Source organism: Bactrocera neohumeralis, chromosome 4, assembly GCF_024586455.1.
Source record: "Bactrocera neohumeralis isolate Rockhampton chromosome 4, APGP_CSIRO_Bneo_wtdbg2-racon-allhic-juicebox.fasta_v2, whole genome shotgun sequence".
Taxonomy (NCBI): Eukaryota; Metazoa; Arthropoda; class Insecta; order Diptera; family Tephritidae; genus Bactrocera; species Bactrocera neohumeralis.
Window position 1 is genome coordinate 31109678 of NC_065921.1, and position 23375 is coordinate 31133052.

The window sequence follows — 23375 nt, forward strand, 5'->3', positions numbered from 1 at the left end:
CACTCTTTCCGAATTCAGAAATATGTATATATGTATATAGTATTAATACTATTTTTGGCGACGAAGGAAGTCGATGAAAACGTTTTTCATATCGTAAAGATCTTTAGCGTATTCTAGGATTTCTCGACGTTTTTCATCCTTTTCCCTCGTCAGGTGCCTCGCCTTTAAAACTCTTCACTCATTTCGTCCATGCCGATAATGCTGTCTTCTTTTGTGAGTTTTCCGCGTCACTAGATGAATGACGATTTGAAACATTAGACTTCGACAGGTAAGGAGTTGAATGTGCGTCAGGACGCGAAAGTGGCGAAGTCATCTAATTTTGAGCATGTACCGGTATTTGCCCATAGTTGTCAATAGCCACCGAAAATATACATACAATGTAAGGAAAAAACAACAAACAAATAAAAGTACTTACTTACATATATAAGTATATTCCATTCAATTACAACTTACCCTCGATAGCAAAAGCTTAAATAATCGCCTAGCGCTTTGTGGACCCCAGCAAAGTGCTTTCATGTCGAAGGCGAACCGCCTAATACGCCTACGTTCCTTTTTTCTTACCTAAAAATATGCAACGATTTATTTAACAATCTAGCTACATCCTGAGGACTAGTAAAATGAAACACTCAATAGCCTAAATCACATGTTTTAGTGTATAAAACTATATTCGTCCAAAAAAATTGGATTTTTTACGTTTCCATTCTTCTCATAGATTTTTGTATCCCTCATAAGCCCAAACATAATTTTCCCGACACCATTTCAAAAATTATTAATTCTTGATACCTAACGCCCAACCATAATGTCAATAGATTTCAAAGTCGGTAAAAGCGCCCATACACGAGCACACAAGTGCGTTCGATCGGTATGTTTGCGCTTGCGGTTTATCGTGTATGGGCTTGTTCGCGTACCGAACCATGTTCGCGAAAATGTTTGATTTTTTACGATCGGTGCGCGAACATGTTTATCGTGTATGGCGTTGTCGGCGCACAAAATCTCATTTGGCAAGAATGGCAAGTGTTAAGGAGAGCCTGCTTTCGAGGCTTCAAAAAATCGATTTTTTTGAGGATTTTTTTGGGAGGGAAAGAAATAATTGATTCAAGCGAAATTTCTAGGCTTTATAGTTATATATTTGAACATCTTTCACAAATTTTTTGGATACGAAATCTTTGATTCTGATATTTTGCTTTTGGGAAGCAATTACCCGATGCATCTCGCATGTACATTTTTCGGACGGCGGGCAGGATGCAGGTCGCAATTTCTATCGGAAACTAAAAATTCAAAGAGATTCGTATTTTTTAATAATTTATCTTCTAGTTAAACTCAGAAAATTCCAAAAAAGTGTAAAATTTGAAATTTTATTAGAAATTGAATAAATAGTGGCTTTTGATCAAAAGAATTTTACTTTATGCTGTTTAAAAATATGTTAAAACTTGACTTTTTTTTAACATTTTTCTTTAGTTTAAATATAAGATAATTTTATGTCAATGATAATAAACTTTGCCCTAATTCCATACGACGTTTAGTTTATTTTTCTATCCTGCCCGCCAATTAAGAATGATCGTAAAAATGAAAAAACGAGAAATCACGCTTCAAAGTTTTCGCTTTTTGCCTAAGCGCTCATACATATACATAGTGTAAGAAAAATAAAAGTTGGAATAACTTATTAACGAAATACAATGAAATAGATAAAAATGCTACATTCGAAATAAATTTCAAGAAATGTTCCGCTTGCCTGTCGCACATGTTAACTCTGTGAAGAACGAACGCAAAATGGATTTGTGTGTCGTGTATGGGCAAACGAATTCATACCGATCGAACGCACTTGTGTGCTCGTGTATGGACACTATAAGCGATCGCTACTTCCTGTGGAGACGGGACGTTACGAACAAGAACAAAAACATTGCTTCCCGAGCATAAACAGCGCAGTAATCTTCGCTTTCCTTGTCGCCCCCTCGCCTCAAACTATGAGGAACAAAAGTGTTCGTGTGTAAATATGAACATATCGCTCTTCCATTTCTCCGATCAGTTTCTGCCCGCTGGTCTGCTGTCAAAAAATAAGCGTGTAAAAACAAAAACAAAGTATTCTAATAACAGAATAAACTTTTTTTAGAGCTTGTAGACCAGTTTTATCGTTATGAAGGTCTCAAATGGCAAATTACTCTTTAAAGTGTAAATCAGAGATAAAGAGATGTCCAACACCTCTCTCACTGTACGAGACGCACGCGAAATAGAGAGCGAAAGGCTTCAAGCGACATCTCTCAAATATTCAAATACACACGTTCTTATTGACACAGTTATTTAGACAGCTGCACGACTGCAGGCTCTCAGTTGTCGCTCTCGCTAATTTAAAAATATTTCTAACTTTGGCGAGGTAAAGTGAGAAGGCAAAACATCCCCTACATAGGTTATGCGCTGGGTTTGGGACCCGCTACGTAAAAAGCCCCCCAATGAAAGATTACCAACTGCCTCGGATGAGAGACCCCCTTTTGATGACGACTATGGCAAACGAAATAAGGACTACGATATCAGGACATGCACCTGGAATCCGGACCCTTAATTGGGAAGGTGCCGCTGCCCAGCTGGTTAATGTCCTAGCGAAAATAAAGGCTGACATCACCGCCGTCCAAGAAATGCGATGGACGGGACAAGGACAGAGACGAGTAGGTCCTTCTGACATTTACTACAGTGGCCATATAAAGGAGCGCAAGTTTGGTGTTAGATTCGTGGTGGGAGAGAGACTTCGTCGCCGAGTACTATCATTCACTCCGGTCAATGAACGTCTAGCCACAATCCGTTGTGTACCGCCTTGAAATTTTTTGGGATTGACCGCTGACTTTGAGCGACTTAATTTCCTTTTTATGTTAATGTAGCGGTTAATGCCAGTTTGTAGAGACTGGCCTTTTTTTATTGGTGCAATCTCAAGCTACCTGGCTGTCTCCGGATCGAAAAGTCACCAACCATATCGATCTTGTTGTGATAGACGGAAGATACGTCTCCAGTGTTCTAGACGTGCGTACGCTCCGAGGTCCTAACATCGACTCGCACCACTATCTTGTTGCAGCCACGATTCGCACTCGCCTCTGTGAAGCAAAAAACGCATGTCAACAAACATAAGGAAGGTTCGACGTCGAGAAGCTGTAATCATAAAAGACAGCCGAACAATTTTCTACTCGGTTTGCACTCCTGCTCTCTGAGAGCACTCGTAAACAACTCGGTATAAGGGAACTGTGTGACGGCATTTCAAACTTCTTACGTACAGCTGAAACCGAAACCATTGGTTTACGGAAAGTGCAAAAGAATAGCTGGTACGACTAGAAGTGCCGTTTCGCAATAGAGAGAAAACAGACTGCCTACCTCGCAACGTTACGATCGACCACAACACGTGCGGGATGGGATAGATACCGAGAGTTAAAGAGGGAAGCGAGACGCATTTGCAGACAGAAAAAAAGAGGCTGAAAGACGTTCCATTGCCCTACCATGAAGAAGTTCGAATAGCAATTACCTGTCTGAAGAAAAACAAAGCGGGGAGGGTCGATGGATTGCCGGCTGAGCTATCCAAACGCAGCGGCGAATAACTGATAAGGAGCTTCTTTGTAAAATATGGTCGGACGAAAGCACGCCCAACGATGGGAATTTAAGTGTGCTCTGCCCAATCCACAAAACGGGAGACCCCACAATCTGCGCCAACTACCGTGGGATAAGCCTCCTCAACATCGCGTATAAGGTTCTATCGAGCGTATTGTGTGAAAGATTAAAGCTTTAGACCTGGCTAATCAAACAACTGACCAGATATTCACCATGCGCCAAATTTTGGAAAAGACCCGTGAAAGGAGAATCGGCACACATCACCTCTTCGTCGATTTCAAAGCTGCTTTCGAATGCATGAAAAGGAGCTGCCTTTATGCCGCGATGTCTGAATTTGGTATCCCCGCAAAACGAATACAGCTGTGTAAACTGACGTTGAGCAACACCAAAAGCTCCGTCAGGATCGGGAAGGACGTTTGAGAGCCGTTCGATACCAAATGAGGTTTCAGACAAGGCAACTCCCTATCGTGCGACTTCTTCAATCTGCTGAAAATAATTCAAGCTGCAGAACTTAATCGAGCAGGTACAATCTTTTATAAGAGTGTACAGCTGGTGGCGTAGCCGATGATATTGATATCAACGATAACTTTGAAGTAGTTTCGGCAAATATCGCATTCGATGGAATGATGAGCTGTATGAGATATACGACGACATTGACATAGGTCAGCGAATTTAAAGACAGCTGCTACGCTGGTTAGCTCATGTTGTCCGAATGGACGAAAACACTCTAGCTCTAAAAGTATTCGACGCAGTACCCGCCCTGGTAAGCAGAGGAAGAGGAAGACCTCCACTCCGTTGGAAAGACCAGGTGGAGAAGGATCTGGCTTCGCTTGGAATATCTAATTGGCGCCACGTAGCGAAAAGAAGAAACCACTGGCGCGCTGTTGTTAACTCGGCTATAATCGCGTATAAAGAAGAACAAGAATAATAATATAAAACACATTTTACGGTAATCAGGGGTGTTGTGGAATCTGATAGTTGTTGGAATCAGAATTGAAACCGATAAGAAAAAGTAGTAGGTGTCATGAATTCAGATATTATTGGTTTGATGTTCGAAACAGAATATGTATCGGTTTTGGGTGCCACGGAAACCAATTTTATTGGTTTTGCTATCAGAAATAAAGCAAGAAGATAGTCGCTGACAGATTTGAAATGTAAATTAAGAAATCAAGTTATTTTATTGTTCCGAATTAATTTATCTACATTTCTATAGGAGAAAACGTAAAAATAAAACACGTAATGTCTTTATTGTTGAGTTTTGGGAAAAAAATGCGGATATTTAAGGGAGACTACTTTATAGGCTTTAAAAAACCGATTTTTTTTGGGAGGGAAAGAAATAATTGATTAAAGCGAAGTTTCTAGGGTTTATAGTTATATATTTAAACGTCATCTGAAAATTTTTTGGATACGAAATCTTTAATATTCTGCCTTTGGGAAGCAATTTCCCGATGCATCTCCCATGTACATTTGTCGCACAGTGGGCAGAAAGCAGGTCGCAATTTCTATCAGAAACAAAAAATTTAGAAAGGTTCATATTTGTTAATAACTTATGTTCTAGTTGAACTAAGATAATGTAAAAAAAAGTGTAAAATTATAAAATTTTTAAAAATTAAAAAAATGGGTTTTTAACGAAAAAAATGTTACTTATGTTGTATAAAAATATGTTCAAACTTGACTTTTCTTAGTTTTTTTTAGTTTAGAAGATAATTTAATGCCAAAGATGCCCCATTCCATACGACCTTTAGTTTTTTTTTCTAATTTGCCCGCCAATTAAGAAAAATCGTAAAAATGAAAAACCGAGAAATCGCGAGTAAAAGTTTTCGGTTTCTGCCCAAGCGCTCATATACATATCTGCTAGACGCTCGACCACTATTTCCTTTCTAGCTTCGACAATATTTCGAATTCCCATCTATAACTTTGTGGATATATTCTTAGATATTTTTTAAAGCCTAAATAAAAAAGATTTTTTGAAGCTTCTAAAGCAGGCTCCCCCTAAAGAAGATTTACAAAACGTAACATAACACCCAAATGTGTCTTTATCCATTCGATAAATGTTATCTTTTAAAATCTTCCTTTAAATCGGAACTAAATAAAAACTTTGATAGGATTGCTTCCAAATGTATTCATTTGCAAGTTTTGTTATATTAGTAAATAGCTGATTCGAATATTGGTTTTGCGTATGTTCGAAAAGACGAAAATCCAAACAGATTCCGTGACACCAACGAAAAACAGAATTTGTTTGCAATGCTGACAGCTAAAAGTGCACGACACACATGTGAGTTCGATCGAAATGTGTGCGATTGCGCTTTACTCATACCTGGGCTTGTGCGCATACCGATCCATGTTCGCGAAAATGTTTGATTTTTTACGATCGGTGTGTACCAGAGAGCTGCAACGAGTATGATAGAATCAGAACAAACAGTCGTGCCAAAAACACAATCAAATCAACTCAGTTCAGCATAGACAACATTGTTAATCAATTCGGGTAGCCGCCAGCGTCAACTGATCTGATGCAACACGATCAATCTGTTTTTCGGCAATCACGATCGTGTAAACGTATGGCTGGCTTCGGTTGCAATCGTATCATGTCAGTTCATAGCGTTGCGACGATTGTTTGAATTGAAATGAAACTTTGGGAAAACTATAAGTAAATCTTCGAGTAAATCTATGGGTAAATCTATGAGTACAGCAAACAACAACAATTTTCTGCTGGGCTGATTTGAATCATGTGTTTCAAAAAATGTATCAGCTTTGAAAATGTGCGCATGTTACAAATGTTCGAAGCGTAAACAATGAAAATTCCATCGAGTACGTACATACATACATATAGACATACCCATTTGTTGTATGTATGTACTACATATATTAATCAGCTCTGTCAATTTCCATTATATTTATTAAAACAAAGATATATCATACATATCGTCTGAATCAAATGGCTTCATCCATAATTTCAATATCGTTAATTAATTCGATTTTTTGTCATACTCCATTTTTTAAAATATTTTTATTAAATTATGTTATTTGTTACATATTTGCAAATTACTTAAAAAAAGATGAAATTAAATTCGCGCAATGAGTATTCAAAATATTAATTTCAAAAAAATATGCAAATGCAACTATGTACGCTGTCGCATCGAACTGTTACGAATAAGAACATACAAATCGAGTTGCTGAAACAGAAACTCGGCGCGATTCTCCTCTCCTCATCGCCGCTAAACTAAGAGTTGCCGCAACAGTTGCTTCAAAGGTATAAGACTCTTACAAATGTTCGAAGCGTAAACAATGAAAATTCCATCGAGTACGTACATACATACATATAGACATACATTTGTTGTATGTATGTACTCTATAGAATTTCCATTATACATATAACATAAGTACATACATATGCCGGAATGGCCTCAGCAATTCCGTTGATATTCTGATTGCAAGCCATTAGTTTTATTATTTTTATTAAATTTATTTATTTATTTTATTATTTTATTAAAAAAACTGTAACGCGGACTGATTCGCGCAGTGAGTCCCTGAACACCGTTTATCTCTACGTTCAAAAGGACATTGCGTTGGCTGACGCAATTCAACCACCATTACACCTACTCGTTACCTTTCGTAATTCAGCAACATACATATCAAACAAAGCTCTCACCTCGCTCTATTATTCGTTTAGTTACAGTTCACAGGCGTTGGAGAAACAAAAATGCAAAGGCTACTACGATATAATATTTATTTTAGAAATGAACAAGTTAAAAGTGAACTACTTATATTAAACTACAATTGTTAGTGCGCCGACACATACATACATGTATATACAAACAAATGTATTTGAAATACAATCCACATTTAGAGAATGAATTTAATGATATACAAATCCAACTAAGTTTGCATCATTTCGGGTATTTTCTTTAAATCATTAAATAAATATGCATGCATGTATCTTTAATGAGCACTACGTTCTGCCAATTCTAATCTTGTTGAGATTAGACTGAACAAACATTTTTAAAAGAAACGGTTCTGTTGTAGGTTGGGGCAAACGGGTGAGCAATCATTAAATAAATTCAGATCTTTAATGAGATTATTTTTCGTTCGAATTTAAAAAAATAGGTTGCAAATATTCTTAAATCGTCTATGTATGCATATTTTTTTTTTTTTTAAGTAGGGAGAAGCACCAAAAGACGATGTGCCTAACTTTAATCCGCTAAACCTAACCTACTCCCAACTGCAGATTCTCCCACGAAACCACCTGATTGGGTATTACTTCGTGGGAGTGATAAGACATTTAAGTCTCCTCTATGGCACGGTCCCCATCCAAGAATGGATGTCCGGTATCAGTCTGTAGATCCATATCGCTGCTGCCATATCGTTAATTTTTCATTCTCTCTTCTCTTTTGGTTTCTATAGATGGCTCTGGCAATTTGTATATTCGTTCGTATTCGTCACCCTGGATGTAAATGGGCATCATACTGCCTATTACTTCAGCAGCATCACTTGAAATTGTTCGGAAAGCACTGATAACTCTTAGTGCCGACAGCCTGTGCACTGTCTTCATTTGTCTGGCACATGCTTTGATACCTAGCGCCTGGATCCATATTGGAGCCGCATATAACCTAACCGATCTCATTACCTTTGCGAGTAAAAAACGTCGGTTGGAACGCACGCAGCCTTTATTTGCCATCATTCTTGATAAGGCATTCAGGATTTTATTCTCTTTACCTGCAGTGTATTCTAGGTGATCCTTGAATTTGAGCCTTGAGTCTACTATTACTCTCAGATATTTTAGGTGTGGCTGTGAATTAATCTCGCATTCTGCAATGGTGAGACATATTCTTTCTTCCACTTTTCATGTACTTATGAGCAAGACTTCTGTCTTTTGCTCAGCCAGTTCTAAACAAATTGACGAGAATCATTGGCGCAGACCGTTTATGCACTCATTGCATTTGCTCCGGAGGTCGTCGAGGTGCTTAGCCTGCTACCACAATAAAGTCGTCTGCGTATGCAACTAATTTAATAGCTTTCGGTTAGTGACTCCTTAGCACCCCATCATACATTATGTTCCATAGTAGCTCTTGGTGCCTTCATCTGCATCGAATAACAGTCGCCTGTTTTCAAAATAATTTATAACAATTTCCATAAGATATTGAGGAGCGCTTATGTCATACAGAGCCTTGATTATGTTTGCCCACTTTGCTGAGTTAAAGGCACATCCAGGTTGACCAGCGCACAATATTTTTTTGTTCCGCCTTTCCATCGCTTGCCACTTACTGCGCATTTCGCGTCGCGCAACGTATAGTGCGTCAATGGTGGACCTCTTTTCATAAAGCCGTATTGTCTTTCTGATAATCCGCCGGTTTTCTGGATTACTAACTCCAAACGGTTTCTAACTGTGCTTTCATATACTTTGCCAATAGTGTCAAGCATGCATAGAGGTCGATATGAAGATGGTTCCGCCGGTGGCTTTGTAGAAGTAGAACCAATCGCTGGCTTTCCATGGGTCACGAAATATTCCTTCTTTTAAGCACGCATTGTACATTTTTACGAATAATTTAGAGTCATGGCTTCCTTTAGGGCTCTGTTTGCAATGCCATCTAATCCAGGCGCTTTGCTGCTTATAATTTTTCCGGCTATGGCCAATATTTCTTCTTCACTAACTAGCAGTGGTGGCTTTATAACTTCGGATTGAGGCTTAGCATAAGAAATACTGTCGTGTTTTGGAAACAAAGTTTCGACGACATTTCTCATAAAGGATGCACTTTTGGGTTGTTGTTCCTTATTTTTGAATTTTGACATACGCATTTTATATGCTGTTCCCCAGGGGTCTTCGTTTGCTTCCTCACAGAGTTTTTAAAAACATTTCTTTTTATTGCGGCCAATGGCTGACTTCAGAAGCTTCTTTTGATTTTTAAATACTTTTCTGAGACTGCTTTCATTTTCTTCACGCTGATTACGTTGTAGGCGGCGTCTAGCTGAATTGCAGAGTTTTCTGAGCCCAGCTATTTCTTCATTCTGTGGTATACTGCCTGGTTGTGTCGCAAGCTGTGGACAATTCTTTTCGCACTACGGATACCAAGTGCATGGCGTCTTCGCCTTGTATATTTGCTGAACTCCAGACCATCTCAAAAAGCTCGGTGTGTATGGGGTATTCCATACCAAATCGACCACTTTTGAACCCGACCCCTTTAGATTTTGCTGAAACTTATCCATCCTTTTCTACCCTTTGAAAAACATTTTTGAGAATTTTTTCAAAATTTTTTGTTCAACTTCAATAAAGTTATGAATTTTTCAAAAAAAATGGCTTTTTTATTTTCAAATAGCCATAACTTTTGTAGAAATTGACTTTTGGGGACCTTTTTTTTAAATTTTTGTGTTTGAATCAACTTTTCGAAAAAATACACGAAAAAATTTAACACAATAAATTATATCAAATAATAGGTTTTTTGTAGTAAAATCGTCATTTTTTTTTTGGAAGTTCGCCTTTTTTTTCTCAAAAAAAAACTTTAATTAATTTGACAACTATCCCTGCTAATCCCGGAGTGGACCAATTTTTTTAATACTTTTTTTTATTTTTTTAGTTTTTGAAAATTTGATAATTTTTTTAAATTTAATTCTGTCTTCTCTCCGAAGACATTTGTCAGACCAATCCTGAATACATCTAATATTTTGCGAAATTTCACTATCCTTTTATTATGAACATTTAGTTTCACATAGTCTCATAAAGTTATAAGTTATAACGATCCGAAAACATAGCGTTCAGAGTTGTATTTGCGTAAACTTATATTAGTATGCAATCCAACAACAAATTTTTTAAACTAACTAGTATAAAAATTTATGATTTTATGATTTTGCGATGCTTTATGAAACGTTGTGAGTACCCCAAATATGTATTTGTAAATATAAAATAATCATGATCATGAATCACGATCAAAATGCACAAACAAATGTCTATAATACTGAGGTTCCACTATCTTTAAAAATCTTAAATTTTTTCACATAAAAATGTTTTTACTTTTTTAACATGTATTGCTTTATATTATGTACATACATATGTATGTACATATTAAAAAATAATCCAGAAAGCATCAAAATTATCAGCAACTTATTTATTGATGGGCTAAAAAATTAACTTAATTTTATTCTAAATATTTATTCGCTGCTGCAAGATGGTGTCACTTTTGTTAGCCCAGATGCTTTGTTAATCCTTCTAATTTCGACTGAGTTCGATAAAGTGATGTAATAAGAGGTGAGGGCACAATATATCACGGATTCCGTGCTAAATCTATATACATTTGTATGTACATTTGTATGTATAAAAATGAACGTTTAATCCTCCATAACATGTATTTATGTATACACTGCTTTTTAAATAATAATAACAGCAAAAATTCATATAATACGAGCATAATATGTACATACATATGTGTGTATATGTATGTATATGTACATATGTGAATTTTTTCATTTGAAAAGCAAGTACATAAGTATATATATATACATACATACATATATCTCCAAATACTGCGAGCATATAAATATATAGAATGTATAGTAGGAAGCTTTAAATATAGTATGTACATATGTACATATGTATGTATGTATATGCATCATCCCAAAGTTTTTAAATACTACATTCTAATAGATGCATATTCTCAATCAAATAAAAAGCTTAACGTAGTTTTGTATACATATACATATGTATATATAAAAAGGCAGCAATATGCGTACACATACATATAGATAAATATACATACATATGTTCTTATGTACATGCTTAAACACACATGTAAATATCTAGTAACGATTCTACATTTTATTTGTAAATATGTGTTATATCTTTAATGCATCTGCATGAACATATGTACAAACATACATACATATATGCCCTTTAAATATGCGTTCTGCTACAAATCGCTTTGTCATTTTTACAAATACTAATAAACACGCATACACATGTATGGATGAATATTCTACATGGTCGACAGTCTTGTTTTATACAAGCAAAAGGTATATTTGTATTCGAATTCATTCCATTAAACCCTGCACGAAACATGTTCAAACTAACGTACATACATACATATATGTATGTTCAGTACTTCATATGCATTTATGCATATACCATAAAAATTAAATAAAATACTGTGTTGTTTAAAAAGTTTACCGTGGTAAATAGAACACTATTAAATTTCACAAACTACTCAATAATTATTTACATACATATGTAAGTTATAAAGATTCCCATATTCTATAAAGTTCAATGAACAGCAGTGGTCAATAAATTTCGTACTGGGTATTCTGGTTCAATACCATGACATGACTACCGTATGATTAATACTAACCATTTACGACGTTGAACAGCTGATTCAGTGCAAAAGCATCGAATAACAACACAACAACGTTTCATAAAGTCACAAAATTGCAGTAGAAACTGTTGATTATCTTATTCGTTTATACGACGAATTGTGGTCGCAACTTTTGTTAGTGATTTTATTTAAAATACAAGTTTTCTTATTTAAAAAAGTGGATTTAAATGTTACAAAATCGGTATAATTTTTTAGAAAACCTTGGTGCTACTTTCATGATTTACAATTAATATCAACAGTTCACTAAAAATTACGAAGTTCGTTTTACATATAGGCATCAGTGCCTACCTAAATACGAAAGTATGCACACATGCAATATACATATGTATATATGTATGTAATTGTATGTATCTAAATATTTCGGAGTGCATTTTTTTTATACAAAGTTACGTCTGCCGTGTTTATCCAGATTAATCTATAAAAAAATTAAATACTACTAATACATATGTATGTATATGTACATAAGTACAAATTTATAAGTAATCAACGGAATAGACATTTTGAACTAATATTATATTATATGTATGTGTCATTTTCATCTGCATTATTTTTTTGTATAAAGGTGTAACTTAATTCAGGTTTATTCGAACTATAAGAACAATAATAGAACAATCTTTCTTAAATACATACATATGTACATATACATACATCTACATGCGTGAGTACATATGTATGTATTTAATTATATTTTCTGTCGAAAGAAAAATGTATGAAAATAGTTAATTAATATGACGAAACTAATATTTACTACGCTGTGAATGCATAGCTATATACATATGAACATTTATACACATGCATATGTATATTCATGTAAACGATTGCATATGTACATACGTATGTACATATATATACAAGTGTGTATGTAAGTAGATACATACAAGCATTCTATAATACAGGTACCATGTGTTCAACTGAGTACTAAAAGATAAATTCGAACAATACTATAATGAGTAATAACCCAGTAGAAAAAGGATTATACATAACATGAGCTATTTGAATGGTTGGAGTGTCTAAAATTTCGAAAAAAATCATTCTCATATTGACAAAATAAAAACTATGTCACAGCTCTCCTCAAATAGAATGTTTTCCACACGATCCAAATGTACACAAAGATAGGAATTTTCAACAATATAGGCTGGTCTACATTTAATAAATAATATATTTTACTGTTTTCCTTCTTCTTTAAACTTCTATAAATGTAATTATTTATTTATGCTTCGAAGTCCATGCAGTATTTTTTACTGTTTTCCTTCTTTTTACATACATTTGTATATATGGTTTGCATATATGTATGTATGTATGTACATAAGTATGTACAGACATGAAAGTATATGAAGCGAATACAAATGTTAATTTTACCTTGACTTATTATGACGTTGTTTATCAGTTCAACTGCAAATATACAACATTCATTATTAAGCAAAATATTATGCGTACATACATAAATACATCCATACATACATATGTATGTATGTACATACATTGTATTATTATAGTAAATATGAATTCATGTCAACATGCCCATACATACGTGTATATACTATATGTGCATACATATATTTATTTGTTTTTATAAAATATAAATTTACTAACAGTTGATATATGTATATGTACATACATATGTCGGTAAATACTTAAACAGACCTAGACTTTTATGCACATGTATATGTTCGTAGTATATGCATACATTCACATACATATGCAACTACATATGTACATATACATATGTATGTGTAATCTATATCAATATCTACAGTGTGTGAAATAAAAATATATAATGTGAAATCTTGAATCTAAGCACATATACATACGTACATGCATATAATATTTACTAATATGTATCCACGCCATAAAAAACACTGCCAATCATAAGCGTGCATTTAACAGTTTAAAATCCACAAAACTATAATTAAACGCTCCTTAAACAGTTGATTTTAAATTTGAATAAAAAACTATAATTCGTTGAGCATGTGATATTGAAGATTAAAATTTTGACAAAATGGATGGTTTTAACTTTCAAGCTTTTATGAAATCCGACATGATCTCTCCTAGTAAGTCTCAGGAATTCGAGTATAATGATGGGCATTTGAAATCTGATGAATTGATTTTTGGTTCGCAGCGAGTCAATTTGAATTCCAGCACACCTTATTCAGATGCAACCCAGGTAAGTGTGTATAAACGGGCAATTATACTATATGCGTATGTACATATATCGGAAGACATTATAATATAAGCAGGAGTACCGAATTTAATATATTTGAAGGTCTCTAAATTCATCAGTTGATTAAAATTTAGTACAGTTTGGATAACACGAAGAATTCCAAAGGAACAAAATATCACACAAACTAATTTTAATAAATAATAACTACGTCTATGTAATTGTAAGTTTAAGAACAATAAGTTAATAAATATCATAATATGTACATATATACGAGTACATACATATACCTAAGTGTATTTATGTGTTAATTTACGGAGAATTGTAGAATACTAACAATGAAATTATTGAATTTACTGTGAACAGATTGACATTATAAAAAGTTTTTTAAACATTTTTCTGATGAAATAAATTAAAAACAAGAAAAAATTTTAATTTTGGCTGCACCGAAGCTAATATACCTTTCACAGGTGCATTTCTTTTAGTAACTATGTGTTTAAGTAAATCTAAAGGTTTACATCCAAAGGAAAACATTTTACTAGTTCTTTTTAGCCAGGTTGTTTGCTAGAAGCATTAAGGTTATTTAATAAAGAAAATGGATCTTTTTGTCGTTTATAGTTATTTGAAATTTTAAGCAGATTTATTATTAACATAAACTTAATGAAAAAAACTGAAAAGCATTTAACTCCGATCGTTCAGTTTGTATGGAATCTATATGCTATAGTAATCCAATCTGAACAAATTTTTCGGAGATTACATTGTCATCTTAGAACATAATCTATACCAAATTCCGTGAATATATCTTGTCAAATTTGAAAGTTTTCCATATAAGATCTTGATTCCGATCGTTCAGTTTATATGGCAGCTATATGTTATAGTGCTCCGATATCGGCAGTTCCGACAAATGAGCAGCTTCTTGCAGGGAAAATGACGTTTGCAAAATTTCAAAACGATATCTTAAAAACTGAGGGACTATATATACAGACAGACAGACGGACAGACAGACGGACATGGCTAAATCGACTCAGCTCAACACACTGATTATTTAAATATATACTTTGTAGGATCTCCGACGCTTCCTTCTGGGTGTTACGAACTTAGTGGAAAACTTAATATGTATACCCTGTTCATGGAATAATTATTCCTGACTGTCAGTAACCATTTCATAACGCTAAATAATCTTTCCTTGCTATTTATCTACAGATTCTTATTTATGACGTACAATGGACTGACTAAAACAGTGGTATACATACATACATATTTGTTGCGGATTTTTTTGTGGCATGTACTATGTTTCAAATGTACCGTAACCAAAAAGAAACTTGAAGTAAGAAAAAACTAAAGCCTTTGTTTTTACCGATGATTAAATCATATAATTTAATTAACAATTCCGAAACATGTCCTGGGTGCACTGGGTGAATAGAGAAACACAATCAAGAATACAAACTAGCATTCCTACTCATCATTAACTTTAACTGTTTGCCATAAGTATATACTTTCTATATAGAAATAAAAGCTTACAAGCTTTCTATCGAGGCCACTGAACTTCAAAAAAGCACGCCATACAAATGTGTGTATATAGACATTGCAGTTGTATAAACTTTCAACACACCTAAAGTTCACATCGTGAATTCATTGAACTGAATAACAAACTCGAAGGAGGATGCTATTTCCCTTAGAAGTATTAAAGGACGTCTCATTAAGCTTAGTATTGCTTTTATGGGTTCAGCTTTACATTTAACCACCTAAATTATTTAGTCTAACTAAGAGGGTACATAAGGAATGGGAGAGTAAATTTACAGTTTAAGTAAAAAAATTATAATGAAAAATATATGAGATATTTTTGTGTTTGGTTCATTTATATGCACACTATTTATGTACATAGGTATATGTAAAACATCCAGAAACAAAAATTCAACAATTCATAGTACAAACTTGATACACACATATGTATGTAACTTAAATTCAAAAAAAATAAATTTAAAAAAGTATTTCAAAATATAATTAAATCGCGTGCATAAAGTGCTAGTTTCAAAGGACATGGTTTTCACATATGTAATGTATATAAATGATGAGAATGACAAGATGAGCTGAATTCTGTAAATATTGAAATATATTGATGAAATGAAGTGTTGTTATTGCAGATGAAGTCCATCACCATCACACAAGTTAATTCTCAGATGAGCCACAATTTGAGCAAATTTGATACAAAAATTCATGGAAGGAGGTCATCTGAGAATTAACTTGTGTGGTTACTAATATTATATTTATGATGCGATATGAAATTGTGTAATAACCACCTCTATAAGATATTTTTTAGGCGGTATTTTCGTGTTAAGACTGCTCCATGGTATAAAAATTAATCAAATATAAACCCCATAAAACTTATATAAGGCGTTTCAAACTTCCGTTTATTTATCGGCAACGTGAATAATCTTAGAAAATATATGTACATTTCTTGGCTGGATTGATTAATTTAATTGCGCGGAAACACATTCTTGAGCATACTTTAATTAAATTGCAATAGCATGTTATATGCAATCCGCCATGATCTTTCCCTAGTCTTAAAATATATACCTACTATATTGTTTTCTGGTTAAGTCTATAAAACATACATACATACGTACAATTAGTTACTAGAAATTAGCGAAATAAGTATGTAATATACCCATGTATGCATACGACTATGATGAATATAGTGTTTTATTTTTATTAAATTGATGCCAGCATTGATCTTGATCATAAAAAGTATAGTAATGAAACTAATACCATGTTCAGACCGACACTTAATCACACGATTTCGGCTGTTGAATGGATTATCCCACTAATCTTAAAAATTTATCAAGATTTCGCCATACAAAAATGACAGTTCCAAATCACTTCATTGAAATGATTTGAAACTGATCCACGCTAAATCTCTCTGTGCGACTCTGATTTTGCGCAATCTACTTGTCAGCACTGGAAATCTGTTACATTATCACAGCTGATTTAGACACTACAAAGGGAAAAAATGTAAGCAAACAAATTTTTTTTAAGCAATGAATCTAATTTCATCTGAAAATCGACTTAACAAATGAAAAAATGCATCCATTATTTCTATTATATGGAAAATATTAAAAAAAAACCGTCTTTTTATTTCAAAATACTATATGACAATCTTTTCTTTTGATAAATATTAAGCGATGTGAATTCTTGAAAGACAATAAAAGCTGTTTTTTGATCTTTCTAACGGCAGTGAGAACACTGTTGGGTTATGAAATGCTTAAATATAATCTAATCTTTTAAATTTTCTGTCTGAACATGGTATAAGCGAGTCTTTTAAAACTTTTTACAATTTTAAGTAGAATTGTAATCAAAGTTCAGTTATAAAGTTTTGCCTTTCAGGCTTGCAAATAGCGATTATGCAATCGACCTGAACAATTTGACCTAAAACACAGAAATTTAAATCATCTGCTGGTTTTGCACTGCACCGATATATGATAGATATGATAGAACAGATTAGTGTAATAAAAAAAAAAGAAATTCAGGAAAATATTTTAATTTTTACTTTATATAATTTTAAATAAATACTTTTATGAATTGATGTAAATATTAAACGATGTAATGTGATTACGATGTTTCCGCTATAGTCTTTTATTTCATATATTATTTTAAAATTACAAAAAGCGAATCATTTTTTTTTCAACTTGTAGATTAGATGGAAAAGTGAAAAAAAACTTCTCGCACAATTTAGTAACTCCGTCGTTATTATAACTTTTTCACTTGCAACTTCAAATAAACAAAATATTATTGTTTTTCTTCGTTTCATTAATGTTTTCATATTTTTTGCAATTTGTGATGTCACATCATGATACAATCAAAAAAAAAAAAACAGTTATAAAAAATAACTTAATCTCTAATTCTACCATTCTTAATAAATAGTATTTTTCGTTCGAGGAGTATGGTTTCAGCAATTTCTTGATTTTAGATATCTCACTCAGTCACACTCTCTGCTTTACCCGTATGTACAAGAATACTACTTGTTTTGATAGATTTTCAGATTTTTTTAAATTTAAAATGAAGTTTATAAACAGATATAATCTCCCAAAATACAAATTTTGTCCGTTTTTAATAATAATTATATGTACAAAATTGTTTTTCTCTATAACTTGTGTTCTGCTTGCAGCACAGCAAACATTTTTGATATTCATATTTTCTTGAAATTTTTTGTTTTAGCACCATTTAACAGTACTGTTATAACTTACGAATAAAACATTTATACTGTGAGCGTCAAAAATGAGTAACTAGCAATTCTTTCAATATTGAAGTGTTTATTACAACGCAGTCTTTAATACAATAAAAAAGTGTTATTATAGAATTCAAGGCTTATATTGTATTTTAAGAGTCTAACTTAGTATTAATAATAAACAAAAACTAAACACTCACAAAATAATACACTTAAGAAAAAAATACTTCCGTTTTTTCGAGACAAAAAAAGTAAACAGCGTTCTGTAAAGTTAAAATCTATAAGCTAGATTAATATTCATTTTAGTATTTTGTTTGCTTTCTTTTGGACTTCAGGACCTTACTAATCTTCTAGGCATGGATTCTGTAACATTTTTTGTAATCTATGGAGAGATTTTGCATTCCATTCTCGAATCAAGGTTTTTTTGAGAATTTCCTCTGCTTGATTTTTCGGTCAAGGTCTGGGAACTGCGGAGGGTTAACCAAAGTTTTTGGTGTTCGATATAACAGCCACTCAGTAACAAGTTTAGACTTGTGTTTAGGCTCCACCGTGCTTTACGGTGTTGGTAACACACTTTTCATCAAAGGCTTTATTTTTGGATCGTTAAATTTTAGGAGTTTTTTCGATTCAAATATTTCGAATTTGCAGCCTTGACCATATACGAAATGTTTTCCCAGAAGTTTGCAGCGTGACTTGTATACTTTTTTGCAAATCCCAAGTTCTTCTGTTGATTCCCCTTACATATATTGGGTTTGTATGGTCCATGCAAACCGCTTTTGTGCAATGTGATTGTACTGGTATCTACAGGTTTACCCGATGTCTCCTTTCGATATTTGAACAGCGTCTGAAACTGCATTTTGTTTTTACTTACCGTACTTATTTATCAATCTTTTTTTTTCATTGTGCAGTGGTGTCTTTCCACTATTTCTCCGATTTCGCGCAAAGATTTACCTTTTTATGCAAATCTAATATCATTTTTTTAACCGTTTCGGTGGTTATTCGCTTACCCTTTTGCAAAGTTTGGTATTTTACCGACTTTGCCTCAGAGAAAACCATAATGGTATGCAAAAATATGTTTTACTACACTCACTCGCTTGAATAGTAATGGTTTCCAAAGAATATTTTCGTTTGTCCGAGATAAGTATTAAAAGCAAACAGCGGTTGCTGTCACCGTAAACTTTTTTTCGACGCGAAAAACATGAGTATTTTTAGTTTAAGTTAATTATTTCTTAGTTTTTGTTTATTATTAATATTAAGTTAAACTCTTAGGCTGCGTTGTAATAACCACTTTAATATTGATAGAATTGCAATTTACTTATTTTTGGCGCTCACAGATGTACAAATTTAACTATTTATGTTCAGAATGTATCAGTAGGAAAAGCGGAGATAAAAACTTTAAGGTACGTTCAGTACAGGGATATAGATTTAAGACAACAAAAGTAGATCACAATTATTAAATTTCTAGATTACGAGGGTGGATTGATTAAAGGATAGAATCAATCTGGCATGAAAGTTGGCCAAATTTATGTTTCTGTAATGAGACATGGGAACACTACAACAATTTTCTGAAAAATCCTGATCCATATCCGCGGCATAAACCAATAGTCATATGTGTTTCAAGCGGTACGGGGTTTAGATGTGACTAAACAACGTTTGTACCAAATAATAAGAAAAGATGTATGCCTTAAATATGAAAATCGAGTTCGTAAGTCATTTCTAAAGCAACGCCATAAAAATGCAAATTGTATTTTATGGAAAATATAAATTTTGAAATGAAGAATTCGAAATTAAATTTGGACGGAAAGGCAAGCTCAAAATATGCTTTGAAGATAAAGGTGGAATGGCTTACCTTAAGTCTAGATTTGAATCTGATCGACGATCTGTGGGGAATTTTTTCAGGGAAATTTATGCATCTTTCAAGCAAGCCTTAAGCTATTAAAATATGCAATTTTGGCCGAATGCCTCAGCGTAACCACTTGGTGAAAATACATAAGGGTTTCACAATCGCTTATTAAAAATTAAGTAATTAATTAAATTCAATTCTATTGATTTATAAGTAAAAAGATATGTACTTATTGAAATAATTTTTTGCACATGCGTATATTGTAAGTATTTTATATTGTTTTATCTGATGATCGGATGATCATTTAAAATCCACCATTTAATTCATTTGTGATATTTTATATTAGAGATGTACATATACATATGTATTATATATTACAACTTTTTTCATTTTCAGACGAAGAAACATTATCCTGGTCATATAAAAAGGCCAATGAATGCATTTATGGTATGGAGTCAAATGGAAAGACGAAAAATATGTGAAAAGACGCCTGATCTACATAACGCCGAAATATCTAAAGAGCTTGGTAGGCGTTGGCAATTATTGGATAAAGAAGAAAAGCAGCCTTATATAATTGAAGCCGAAAATTTGCGCAAACTGCATATGATAGAATATCCTGATTATAAATATAGACCTCAGAAAAAACAGTCACGATTTTTTACTTCAAGACATAGTAATGACAAATCATATCGCGGTGCAAAATGTCATGAAATTGTAAAGAAAGCATTAATACCTCAGTCGTCTTTTTCTGAGCAAAAGGGTAAACAAGGTATAATTAGTGGCAGTACAGATGGAATTCAACGGTGTAATCGAAGCTCGAAAAAAAATACTTCCAAGGCCGTCTCTACTAACCAAAAAAAAATAATTAAAATGAAAGAAACGTCTCCTATATTTAAATCTGCAGATATATGCAAAGGAGAAGATCCCATTAATTACTTACCACATAATTCAAATGATAGAAACTCTTACAGTGATACAAATATCTGTGATATTAACTCAGGGATTGTTGATAATATACCTAGTTTAGATCCTATTGAGCCGTCCGACTTTAATCATTTGAAAAGTGGCCCAGAATTTCCACTTGAAGATGTTTTAAAACTAATAAACTCTGAAAACTTTTTGGACCAGCAATTTGAGCTTCATAACCCCAGAATCGAGTTTTCACATGAAAGCGCACTTAATTCTGAACAAATAAATGTAAACGATGTTTCTCCGATCTCATGTTTCCGCAAAGAGGACAACATAGTAAATGATGCTAATTTACATCTTGCCAGTCATCACTCTCACCAAATGCAATATCCATATGAAACAGTGAAACTTCCCGTTTTTAATTCCTTACTATCTTCGCGAGATGACAACAAGCATCTGAGTATTATCAACTCTTCAACTGACGATTCAAACTGTGGCATTATAAATCAATCCTTATATTGTACTGACGAATGCGAATCTGATAATCATGACGCAACGATGCAACAACAAACCGTAACAATGAATATTGAGATTCATAACAGTAATCGGTTATGTAGAACAGACCGAAATAATGGACTTATTGTTGGAGATGACGTATGTGCAATATCAATTCCATGTACCAGCGTCGATAGCGATTGCAGTATTTTAACATCGCCGCATTCGCCACAAATAAGATTAAATAACGCTAGTACAAATGTAATAGTGGATACAAGTTTTGCCAATATTTCTCCACTATCAATTACTAACTGTAATCATGACATTCATTCTGAAAATCTTAATTCATCGAACTATACATTTTATGATACCAATGGAGCTCTTCTTGCTTTTACCTATGATGACCTCCCACCGGAATCTTCAGGCAGCCATTTGGAGTTTAGCAATAGATATGAGTTTTCTAGTCTTTAAAATAGGACAAATTCATTATTAATATAGTGGTACAGACATATGTATATACTTACATAAATTGAATTAAACATTGTATAATAACCTTTAAATGCATAAAAAAGTAATATGAAACTCTTAACAACAATTTAATGCATATATCAAATTTAGGTTTAAGCACGTCACATGAAATTATACAAATTGTATTCATTTTTTTTTTATTTTAAATCGATTTCCATAATGCTTCTTCAATACACGTAAGTTCTTATGTGTTGTCAGTTCAGGAACCTCCAATAATTATTAAAAATTAAATTTTAAAATAATCACAAAAATATATAAAAATATTTGCAAGTACATATATGTATTAAAAATTTCGATATATTATAATATTTTACTACTACATAATTGGTATTTGTGAGATGAAACTATTTCAGGGGCATATGTGCTTTTCAAGCATTTTAAGATTGAAATGTAATATTACTTTTAGTGGTTTGTAAAAATTAAACAAAAACAATTATATCTACCTTACAATAAAAATATTTTTTTATTACATATATAATATATATATATATATATACAAGCAGAGAAATTGCATTTTGAATGTGAGATAATCAACTTGGATTTATAGGATTTACAGGTATTTATAAGTATGTATAAGTGCATACGTTTAAAAATATACATATTTAGTTTGATTTTAAATTTATTAATATACATATGTATATATATTTTCAAAAATTAAGTAAAAACATTATCTGAGTATCAAAAGATTCCATAAAGCTACTATAAACATGGTAATATAATGGAATATAATATATTATGGAATAGACAATGGTTTAACAAAGGCTATATACATTATGCAGTATTTCTTGTAATAACCCTTATATTACATTGTCAACTTGATATCTGGCTATTTTTCCCATAAATTAGTAAAATCAGTCGACCCCTTACACCTTATAATAAGGGGTATTCTATAAGGGGGATTCGGGAGCTGTTGTATTTGCCATTGTATTTTGTATTTTATAGTAAAAATCCAACCATAAAATATTTTGCCAAATACAGGAGTGTAAAAAACACAGTAGGGCAATTCAGAATCTGGTGCAAATGGTCTTGCATCCTTGCAATTGCAAATTAGCTAGCATACTTTTGCTTTTGCACTAACAAAATGTATAGCGATGCATCTGCTACACCCTTGCAAATAAGCAACACTAAAACGCCATTGTATTATTTGCAACACTGGTTTGCAAATTATCAGCTGCTGTCAAAAATAAAAACATTGGAAACAAAGAGATGAAATGGAGTAAACCGGTTTGAATAAAATAAGGCTAAAACACGAAAAGCCGAATAAAAAGTGGAGCGAAA

The 23375-nt window shown here is 33.0% G+C and overlaps 1 protein-coding gene and 1 long non-coding RNA gene across 10 annotated transcripts; one reads left to right on the forward strand and one right to left on the reverse strand.

The window, feature by feature from the left end:
* Window positions 1-12010, reverse strand: LOC126756617 (uncharacterized). Its single transcript, XR_007666617.1, has 3 exons — window positions 11916-12010; window positions 454-561; window positions 1-313 (listed from the first exon to the last, which is right to left on the reverse strand). It is a non-coding gene; the product is annotated as an uncharacterized LOC126756617 (long non-coding RNA).
* On the forward strand, window positions 11957-22339 carry LOC126756564 (putative transcription factor SOX-14). 9 transcript variants are annotated; one of them, XM_050469733.1, is made up of 3 exons: window positions 11957-12053; window positions 13696-14103; window positions 20562-22339. In XM_050469733.1, exons 2-3 carry the CDS (start codon window positions 13939-13941, stop codon window positions 22038-22040), a joined length of 1644 nt encoding a protein of 547 aa, XP_050325690.1. In that variant the 5' UTR covers window positions 11957-12053; window positions 13696-13938; the 3' UTR covers window positions 22041-22339. The 9 variants fall into 9 exon arrangements, with proteins under 9 accessions (XP_050325690.1, XP_050325695.1, XP_050325688.1 ...); XM_050469738.1 differs by having other exon boundaries at window positions 13961-14103; XM_050469731.1 differs by lacking the exon at window positions 11957-12053 and adding an exon at window positions 12127-12239.
* Window positions 22340-23375: the final 1036 nt, after the last annotated feature.